General features: G+C 41.9%; 2 protein-coding genes across 3 annotated transcripts; one reads left to right on the top strand and one right to left on the bottom strand.

Moving 5' to 3' along the window:
• Positions 1-233: 233 nt before the first annotated feature.
• Positions 234-6,011, bottom strand: nsdhl (NAD(P) dependent steroid dehydrogenase-like). Of its 2 annotated transcripts, none has more exons than XM_056382870.1 (8): positions 5,935-6,011; positions 5,717-5,845; positions 5,450-5,611; positions 5,015-5,161; positions 4,778-4,906; positions 4,301-4,443; positions 3,551-3,653; positions 234-3,247 (listed from the first exon to the last, which is right to left on the bottom strand). In XM_056382870.1, exons 2-8 carry the CDS (start codon positions 5,735-5,737, stop codon positions 2,915-2,917), a joined length of 1,038 nt encoding a protein of 345 aa, XP_056238845.1. In that variant the 5' UTR covers positions 5,738-5,845; positions 5,935-6,011; the 3' UTR covers positions 234-2,914. The 2 variants fall into 2 exon arrangements, with proteins under 2 accessions (XP_056238845.1, XP_056238846.1); XM_056382871.1 differs by having other exon boundaries at positions 5,717-5,810; positions 5,935-5,988.
• Positions 6,012-7,333: 1,322 nt separating this feature from the next.
• cetn2 (centrin, EF-hand protein, 2) lies at positions 7,334-9,659 on the top strand. Its single transcript, XM_056382062.1, has 5 exons — positions 7,334-7,636; positions 7,843-8,007; positions 8,107-8,235; positions 8,406-8,543; positions 8,770-9,659. Exons 1-5 carry the CDS (start codon positions 7,583-7,585, stop codon positions 8,857-8,859), a joined length of 576 nt encoding a protein of 191 aa, XP_056238037.1. The 5' UTR covers positions 7,334-7,582; the 3' UTR covers positions 8,860-9,659.
• Positions 9,660-10,360: the final 701 nt, after the last annotated feature.

Here is a 10,360-nt window from a genome sequence, read left to right as displayed (position 1 = left end):
GATCAGCTCTGAGAGCGAGCTGAGGCAAAGGGAAGAGAAGGACGACAGCATGGTGAACACACAAATGAAGCAACTTGCAGCGACATCTCCGGTGGGAACTCTGTTCTCATGCTCACTGGGTAGGGACACCCAGGAAGCAAAGGCATGATTCAACTGGGATCGAAAACAACATACACAACTTGAACTGAGATAAGGAACAGAAAGAGTGGTCCACACACCAATAAAAAATAATATACAGGTCAACCTAAGCATTTTTTTTTAATTATAACTTTCTAGAAAAATTGTAATTTTATATTAGTGTTTTTGTACAAAAGAAAAGTCAAACCACAATATATATATATATGTGTGTGTGTGTGTGTGTGTGTGTGTTGTCTTAAAGAATTGATTTCCTCACATAATAGGGGTTTTGTAAATGTCAAAAATGACTTATTTGAACCTCTTGTGAGACATAATGCAGGTACAAAATAAAAATGTAAGTCTATGGTAAACAATGTTTGCTCAGCCTAAGTGACTGTCTGTGTTTGTACAAGTGAAAGTCAAGAAAAATGATGAGTCTATGCTCCTGCGAATTGTTCAGCAATTTCTTCGACAAATGGCATTGAAGAGCACTGTGTGTGTGTGTGTGTCCATGGTGTGCACTCTTTGAAAACACAACATGGGGATCAACCTACCACTGTTTCTGTACAGAAAAAACAATCTCACACATGCTGCGTATACATTTACAAAGCCCTTACAAATCAGAAAAAGGGTGTGAATAGATTTCGCAACATGTCACAGAGAGTAGGTGGAAGAGGAAATTAGCAAGTCTGAGAGCCAAAGTTTCACTCTGGTGAGCACACTGGCAAGTGTAAACGCTCGAGTCTATTATCTACATGGATCCCTCTCCCTCTCTCCCCTGGAACACGAAACCAGTCTGACGGCCTTGCCCGGTGACTCTAGACTCTCGCAGTGAATCATTTGGGTGCTGCTGGCGTAGAATTAAAACGAGAATGCAAAGTATCTGAGCTTAAACTCCACCTTACTGCCACCACACCAAGACAGGGAATGACAAAAATGCCTCACCTAGAAAAAGGAAAGTCTCCGTAGCAGTTAATTAATACATTAAACATAAATATTGTGAAAACGAGGCACTATAATATCTACAAGTTCATAACATTTTATAACTTTGTCATTATCAAAATGACAAAATGGCAGATTAAACATGGACATAGAAGGATTGTGGATGACAATGCATTTCCATTGCCCATCCCATTATTGTTTTTGACGACAGTCCTTGTATATTATTCTAGCAGTTTGCTTAACTTGTAAAAACACATGCCATAGTGATGATATATAGTATCTAATACCAGAGAGGCGGAGTTACTGCAGTATCAGAGTGCAGATAGAAATTGTGTTCGGAACTCGGGAAAGATGTGTGTGAATTATGTATCTCTGAAAATACTATGGCTAGTCCCATGTGTGATTGTTGGGCATCTCATTTGTGAAATCTGTCTTAAAATAATGCTCACATGCGCAAATGTGAAAAAGTTATTGATCACTATAGTCACTCTTCCCTCCCAGAGCCATCAAAAGAACTTCTAATTCTGCATTCGTATAATTCCATTATAAGAGACTGCCCTCATTCTGTGTTAAAATCCCTTCTTAAGTTTAGCCTGAGTTAATATGCAATTTTGGCAAGTGTGTATCCTCCAAGGTTTCAGGGTTTTTTTGTGTGCAAAATTCTCTTTTTTCTTTTCCTCATATTAGCTTTGGCTGAACTTCAGGATCCAGTTTTAACACAGAATGAGGACTGTCTGTTACACTAGAATCACATTAAAGGGACCCCTTTTTATATCCTTTGGACAGGAGGAATAATTACAGCAACCATAAACTGTTCCGTTTACATATGGGCACGCAAGGGTATGTATTTGGGTTGTTTTTGGACAAACTTTGTGCTTTAAAATGTGGGCAGTAATATGCTGCTGTAACAGCCCACAATCTTTAAGGAAGGCCTTCCTCAAGATTTTGGAACCTTTAGTACTTTGGTAAGATCAGCCACTGATTTTGAGCAATAAGGCCTGGCTCACAGTTGCCGTTCTTATTCATCCTAAAGATTTGGATGGGGCTGGGGTCAGGGCTGTGTGCAGGGCCAGTCAGGTTCTTCAACATAAAGTCCAAAGAAACCCTGTTTATATTTATGTGGCACTGTGAATGGGGACGGGGGATGGGGCTGGGGTGTGTTGTTGAAACAAGAAAGGGCCTATCCCAAACTGTTGCCACAAATTGGAAGTGCATTACTGTCTGAAGAATCACTGTGTGTTGTAACATTAACAATTCTCTCAATACAAACTGGTGCTTATTAAACTACATTACAGCTAAATAAAACCGCCCCAAACAAAACAAAAAAAAAATACATTCCCCTCCATATACTTTTGGCCATATAATGTAAAGCTAGTTATCTTTGTAAACAATAATATTCATGCAAGTTGTATCAGGAGAATCATCATTTAGTGGAATGTATTAAGGCAATTTGACATACAGTATCAGCAGCATGTCAATGTGTGTACAGCACATGGGTGAAACATGAAAATAGAACATGTGTAAGTCTTCGTAGTTTTCACAGTGTAAGGTCGCTATATTTAAGCTGAAATAAACTGCTCACTAAGTGCTTTAAAACTTATGTAATATCAGACTGCAACATGTTAACCAAAGCCAGGATCTTCTGCTGCCATCTGCTGGCGAAAATCACACACAAACGTGGAAAGGGCAAACAAATGCTTCACGTTGTGAGGTTTGGATAAAGATAAACTGTCTCTCCGCTCATGTTTGATACGTCCATTTGACGTGACATCATCACTTCATTCTCACCATGAGCATAACTGTACTAACATCCACAGCATTACACATCTCTACAGTCTTCATCTCCACGCTGCCGTCAAGCCCCTCGTCTGAGATGAGGGTAGCTCTCAACCGTGCGCGCGATGCCCTCCTTCAGACTGACTACCGGCTTGTAGCCCATGTCCTGCTTGGCACGTTCACAGCTGTAGTAGTGGTGGGTTCCGGCCAGAGCCACTCTCATTGGAGTAAAAGTGGGTTTGAAGGACACTAGAGGACGCAGGATCAGGGCCAGCAGCCACAGGAGCAGGGCCAGTCCGTACACAAGGGTGTAGGGGAGTCGGTAGCGCGGAGCGGCGTATCCCAGCCCCACTAACACGTCAGACATGAAGTCCCAGAATCTAACCGGCTCGTCATTGGTGATGTGGTATGGCTGAGAATGAAGCAGAGGATATAAGGCTAAATATACAATGTTGTGCTCATCAGTAACTAATGCCTCTGCCAATGGCAAGACAATAGTTGACTTGTTTGAATTGGCTTGTTGTGAACTTATTATCATTATTATTAGAAGTAGTAGTATTAGTATTAAATTAATATTAAATTCAATTTGCCCCGCCATAGTTTCACATCAGTATCCCATGTGTATATGTAACTAGCAGCAGGATCTCATGGACAGAATCCAGAAACCAGCTGTACCATGAGGTTGGCTCTGCTTTTTGATTGTGTTTTCACTCACTTTTCCACATAAAGGCGAGTCCGGCCTCAGGCGTTCAGCAGCCAGGATGTGTCCGTGAACTACATTCTCCACAAAGGTGAAATCTACCAGGTTGGTTCCATCACTGCGGTAAATGAAATAAAAGAGAAATACCATTGAGCACAGAGGACGTAGGAAACAAGAATCAGCTGTCCCTCAGCACAGCGGTACGACAGTCTATCGGTTGAATGACTACCTCACTATTGATTCCAGCTTTTCAAAAGGCAGGGTAGAAGTGGGTAGGCTGGTAAGAGTGTGTGAATGAAGAGTTTAGAAGTAGATTTTAGAGCTAGGAAGATGTCAGAACCCAGTGTTTTCACCCACAGTGAAAGGACATAAATACATGCAGATAAAATCTTAAAACAACCAATATGAGTCAAGGTTTTAGATTTCATCCGGTAAAACAAGTTCCCAATAATTGTGCAAAAAATTTGGTCTTTGTGCCAGTGGAAAAACACAGCTGCCATCACAGGGGGTTGATAGATTATTTGTGTGCAGCACTTCATGTCAGTGTTTTAGGTTTACACAATAAACAGGTTTTTAAATCAAGCTCTGTGTTTATGTCTAGGAAGCCAAAACAGAACCGGACTGATGTTAGTTTCACTTAAACTGACTCCAATAAGTCACACATTTTCCTTTTAAAGAGGCGAGAGCAGTTCATTATAGTTCTATTAATGAGTAAAACTGGTGAATTGGCATCAATGCGATGAATCGATGATTCCCAATGATTACCCAATGATGAACTTCATCTTGCCCCTGCGAGCCGTATCCACCAGGATAGGAACCAGCTGTGGGTCCCGAGGGCCAAAGATGCCATGAGGCCGGATGGCAACAGTTAGGAAACCCTTCTTCTTGTCACAAGCCTCGAGGACCAACTAAAACAAAGACAGAATATGGCAGATGACATGCAAATAACAAAGGAAGTCCAGGTACCCACTACTGCTGAAGTTAATATTAAATTGTTGTGGGATGCTGATGAAAATAAAAGTACTTGTTGAAAATAAAAATGTATATTCATCTGAGGGAGAGAATTTAAAAACTACTCAAATTACACCAATTAATTCAATTAAAAATCACTTATTTCTTTCCAAATCATGAGGAGCTGGATCGTGCTCCAGCAGCAGCTGAGATCAGCACATCACACTGTGAGTTACTGGGCCACACTGATGAAACCAATAAAACTCAAGTTCAAAATCACCACTCTCCTACCTTCTCCTGTTCAATCTTGGTCTCTGTGTAGTAGTCGATGGGCTTCTTGGCATACGGTAGGTCCTCTCTCCCATTCTTAATGTCTGTCCCTTCAAACACCACACTGGCACTGCTGGTCAGGACCAATTTCTGGCAAACACATTGAGTGTAAACGCTTTTTTTCTCATCCTTAAACACCGAACAGTCGTGTGCATAAACAAAGGGAAAGCCAAGTCTCTCATCGTCTGGCTGCCTCACCTGTACTCCAGCCTCGATGCAGGCCTGAATAACGGTGCGTGTGCCCTGAATGTTGACGCTCTCAAACAGTGCACGGTTATCACTCCCGGGGGCTGGGGAGGCACAGTGGAAGACCAGGGACACATCCCCCAGAGCTGGCAGCAGAGTCTGCAGCAGAACAACACAGAAACCTCACAGCTACTGACAGCGGCATCTAAAGAGTCACTGCTCCAGGCCAAAGATGTGTTCATTTATAAACTGCTGGTATAACAGATGTCTGAGCCATAAAGTGACACAGCATTTGCTTTTCAAAGCTGAGTCAACAGTGTGTTTTAGCTAACATCAAGCACTTTTAATGTGCTCAAGACTTGAATGTATTTGATTCTGTTAAGTCAGGCCACTTCAATGGGGAGTCAAGTCTCACAGCAGTCCAGCGGCTGAGAGGACAGCCCTTACCTGTTTGTCGCAGAGGTCTCCCTGGTGAAAGGTGACACCGGGCAGCTCGTAGCTCTGACGGATGTCGAACACAGAAACGGAGTAGCCTCTGTCCAGCAGCTTCTCCACCAGGTGTCTGCCCAGGAAACCAGAGCCGCCGATGACTGCACACCGCTTACTGCTCTGCACGACACGCAGTGATACGTTGTAGCCAAACCAACAGCACTACAGTATCTGGAGATGGTTAAAACACAACTTTCTGAATCCACAACTTTTATCATAACTCACCGGTCGGACACGCGTGGCCATGATGAGTGAAAAGTGACCAACAGGTGAGCGAAGACAGCGAAAACAGACAGGCACTTTGGAGAGGACGGTTTTCCTGACAAGCAGAGCAGTCAGTGAAGAAGAGTGCTCCTAGATAACCAACACACAGAGCACATATGTGTCGACTTTTCACTGAAGAAGCACAAATACGATACACCGTTATTCACAGTTAAACTTACCTGCAGACGAAGCGTGCAACTACCCCCGCGTACAAACCGTGAGCTGTGTGAATCAGCTGAGTGAGATCAGCTCTGTGATTGGTGGAGCTGACGCTGAGCACAAAGGGGACGTTTGCCAACAGCCAATGGTGTTTAAAATACGTCAAAGAACGCCACAATTTAAACCTATAGTGGATCACAAACCGGGATCACAATACGCCTCATAGTTAAAAGACCACGCCCCTTGAACTGCTGATTTATCCATTGGCTTCACTGATGGTATTTTTTAATGATTTTTTTCTCCTCATATGTCGTTTTTTCTTGTTATGATAAAACATCAAATGTCGGATTATAAATCAGATATCTGACTTATACACTAGTGCAAATGGGAGAAACGTTATAATAGATGAAAAGAAAACTATAGTGAGTAAAGGGTAATAGCAAAATAAAAGGAACCGCTATAGGATATAATTCCTGGCCACTTTATTAAACACACACATTTAGTTTGACAGATGATAATTCTGTTTTATGTTTAATATTAATGTGATAGTGGGTGCTGGTGTGCATTGGAGAGCATTAGGAGGTGTTTTAAACATTTTGTCCCTTGGTGCATGTAAAAACGGTTGGACAAGTGAAGTACTGTAAAATGGAATTATCACCTGCTTGACAATGTCAGAATAAAAAGAAAAATGCATAAACTTTGAAAAATGGAATTTATGGCAGAGTGGTTCTATTGGACTGTTGTATTGTACAGGTGGCCACTGAATATTTCAGAACATATTTGAAACTTCAGCAGCCATTCTTGTGTCACGGAGTGTGTCTGTTGTACTGTGGATCCTTATAATAATGATAATAATAATAATATGCTTTCCTCAGAGGTGATAATGGCCCTCTTCAGCAACAGAGGCATTGTCTGATGCATATAAGAACTATATTGTAAAACTATTACATTTTTTAAAATCTTTTTATTATATTCCATTAGCCATTCCTTTTTTATCATATTATTCTCTATATTATTATTATTATTATCATCTATTCTATTAGAATAAGCTTTAATAATATATCTATGATCTGCTGACACTAGAGGGTGTATTGAGGTAATTTCAGAGTAGCAGGAGCACCATTTAAATCATACAGTATATAATAGGATATAATTTGCATATAAATGTTTCCCATTCTCCATATGCTCTTCCACTATTTTATATTCCTGTGGGAAATCCCAAGGAGGTTTAACTTCATCCTCTACAGCTCTGAATTTTCTGATCGTGCCTTGTGCCCCGTGATTTACAGCAACCAATCATCTTTTTGCCCGACCGGTGCGTTCGATTTTTACTCCAATTTGTGCCTGTTTGTGTCCTTGTTTGACGCGTCAGCGGTCACGAGACGACGCACTTGTGTCCTGGCAGAAGGGGTGAAGAAATCAAACATCTTTACTCCATCGGGCAGCTGAACCTGTGCATGCTGCTATTAGCTATAGACGTTTATTTTCTCCACATTTTGGCAGCTTTTCCCGCGAAATACACAGCAGGTTTTGTCGAATACGAGACTATCATACATTCAGTGTGGTTGAGCGGTAAATGCGAGTGACTGAATGTAAAGCAGAAACCGTTTGATGATCTCCTCCTCCCTAAATGATAGGGAGGCTTCCTAGCCCAGAGGAAAACATTGAATGCTGAATAGATCTGCGGTTCCTCTTTGTCAATCAAGTACACGGCAACTGATGGTGAGCGAAAATATCTCATGCTGTAATAATAATCTCAATATATGTTAGCGTGTTGCCACAGGTGAAGGATATTTAAATAGTTCCTTATTCATGTGGGTGATAGGTCTGGGGAAATGCCAATTTTCACCCAGAATCCTCTCTGATTCTGATATTATCATAGAATTTTTTTTATCTTAATCTTTTTCCTCTTCCTGTGTCTCCATCAGGCGACCAGTGCCAAGAGACCATCCCTGCAGGGTCCAGTGCCCCCTCCTCGCAAGAAGACAGCCCCCAAACCGGAGCTGACAGAGGAGCAGAAGCAGGAAATTAGGGAGGCCTTTGAGCTGTTTGACACAGATGGTTCAGGATACATTGATGTCAAAGAGCTCAAGGTAAAAACTAAAAAAAGAAGAAGACGGGCTCAAACACTGGTCACAACTAACCTGTGTCAGGCGGAAAGAAACATTTTCCTGTGTGTGTGTCTGTATCAGGTCGCGATGAGAGCTCTGGGGTTCGAACCGAAGAAAGAGGAGATCAAGAAGATGACTGGTGAGGTGGATAAGGATGGCACGGGGAAGATCTCCTTTGGCGACTTCCTTACTGTCATGACACAGAAAATGGTAGATATCTATACTGTTTATTCATTTCCGTTGCATGCAACTCCCAACAGTGTTGAATTTGAACCTGCACTCCATCTTGTCAGCGCCATTTAGATTGTCTTGTATTGCCTTTCATTGGCGTACACAAACTCTGGCCACAGTTTCTGATCCGGTCATTCTCTTGTCTCCAGGCTGAGAAGGACTCCAAAGAGGAGATCCTGAAAGCCTTCCGCCTGTTTGACGATGACGAGACAGGCAAGATCTCCTTCAAGAATCTGAAGAGAGTAGCCAAAGAGCTTGGCGAGAACCTGACAGACGAAGAGCTGCAGGTAAAGCACATAATTATGTAATAAACAACATTCTCGCATATGAACACTAACTCCTGCCTAATAAAAGCAGACTACTGGTTGTGTTTACAAAGCCGAGGGTTGTGACCGTGATTTTGAATAATGTCAACAGAACATTTGCTGATGAATACAGTCAAACTAGCTTCATTTGCTTGCTGCATCCCTCCAGTCTTCTTTTCATTTCCTCTTCTGCTGTGTGTTTGCGAAGGAAATGATAGATGAAGCAGACAGGGATGGAGACGGAGAAGTCAACCAGCAGGAGTTCCTGCGCATTATGAAGAAAACCTGCCTGTACTGAAGGAGATGCATGACATAAGGGTCGGTGATACAGTGTCGAGAGGACCAGTGGTGGTTTTTACATGTGATGCTGCTCATATATCTAGTTCTATCTCAGAATTTCCCTTTCCTTATTGTTACGTCATGCCATTTTCGCTTAAAAAGGTTTAACTGTCACAGACTTCAATGAACGACTTGAACCATTGATCCATCCTCCCTTGATTTACATGATTATCTACATTACATTTGCCAAAAACAAAGAGAACACTCTCTTTCTTGTTTGAAATGCTGCATACTTTGATAATATTAACGATAATATGTCCGTTATTTTTTGTCAAGAGATTCTCAGTGCCTGCCTCAATACGGTAACAAACACAGTACATTCCAATGCTTTGACTGAAAACACAGTGCGTGCATTAAGTTTCATCCATCTGTAGGATGCTTGATTTATACGGCAACTCCGGTGTTTCATCTTTTCTTGTTTGTAATGTGAGCAGTTGGTTAAGCGCTGATGACTGGGGGAGTGCTGTCTCACCTCAGTGCTACCTGTGGATTTGTGCCTGTGCCTCTTAAAGGGGTGACCATCACAATCAGGGAAGCCGCCCGCCCTCTCTGACCCACACACCTTCCCCACAAGTCTCATTCCCTTTCAAATATGCTTGATTGTTGATGTATTTTTCTTGTAGCATCGAGTATTTATCCTTCTGTTGTGTATATTTACTCTGTATTCTTGAACGTTTTGTATGATATATATGGTGAATTAATAAGTAGATATACAGCATATTACAGTTTAAGATACAAATTAAATATCTTGAAGCAGTTTGTCCTGACTCTTATTTCTATTTATCAGAAGCATCTCGTATGTGTGCAATAGTTATCAGTGTTTGAACAGCTTGATTCTGTTTCTACTCTGATTTTTCTGATTCTACTGCTGCCAATATAACACATGTTGTTTACCTTTGAAATACAAATGAATTACAGGAAGATGGTATTACCTGACCTTAGCATATTGACTCAGCTATCCAACCATACTTTTTCAAACAATGAAGTTTAAGCGTGGCACAATACATGTGCAAAGATCTTCTGTGCTGAACAGGAAGATATTCAGGCAGTACAGGTAAAACCGGTTCAGTTTTATAAATAGCAGCTCCACAAATGAATTCTCATCAGACTTTATGACCAATTCTGGTTGATGACTTTGTTCCTGTGTGCAGCCTCTCATATCCTCTGCTGCAGCTCTCGTGAGCGGTATCCATATACTAATGGGATGAGTGACACCCCCAGGTTGAAAGTGATGGTTGCTGCTAAATCAAGAGTATCGCTGTGCAGGAAGCCAGGGATCAGGTAGCTGTCCATGATCAGAGGAACTGAAAAGAGAAGAGTCTGAGCAGCCTGGAGGGTCAGGGTCACAGAAGCCCTCTTGGTGCAGAGTAGCCCTGCATGCATGTCCCAGCAGAGCAGGCAGAAGCATCCCAGGATGGTCAGAGAGCAGAGAGGCACCACCACAGCAGTTCCCACGGTGC

The sequence above is a fragment of the Seriola aureovittata genome, chromosome 8, assembly GCF_021018895.1.
Source record: "Seriola aureovittata isolate HTS-2021-v1 ecotype China chromosome 8, ASM2101889v1, whole genome shotgun sequence".
In the NCBI taxonomy this organism is placed as follows: Eukaryota; Metazoa; Chordata; class Actinopteri; order Carangiformes; family Carangidae; genus Seriola; species Seriola aureovittata.
The sequence above is the reverse complement of the archived record's forward strand: the minus strand, read 5'-3'. Positions and strand labels throughout refer to the sequence as shown.

Coding starts and splice junctions, on each gene's coding strand:
- nsdhl (XM_056382870.1), bottom strand. CDS start 5,737: ATGGCCACGCGTGTCCGACCG. Junction 4,907..5,014: donor GCATCGAGGCTGGAGTACAG/GTGAGGCAGCCA, acceptor TGTGTTTGCCAG/AAATTGGTCCTGACCAGCAG. Junction 3,248..3,550: donor ACTCGCCTTTATGTGGAAAA/GTGAGTGAAAAC, acceptor CTTCATTCTCAG/CCATACCACATCACCAATGA.
- cetn2 (XM_056382062.1), top strand. CDS start 7,583: ATGCTGAATAGATCTGCGGTTCCTCTTTGTCAATCAAGTACACGGCAA. Junction 8,008..8,106: donor TTGATGTCAAAGAGCTCAAG/GTAAAAACTAAA, acceptor TGTCTGTATCAG/GTCGCGATGAGAGCTCTGGG. Junction 8,236..8,405: donor CTGTCATGACACAGAAAATG/GTAGATATCTAT, acceptor TCTTGTCTCCAG/GCTGAGAAGGACTCCAAAGA.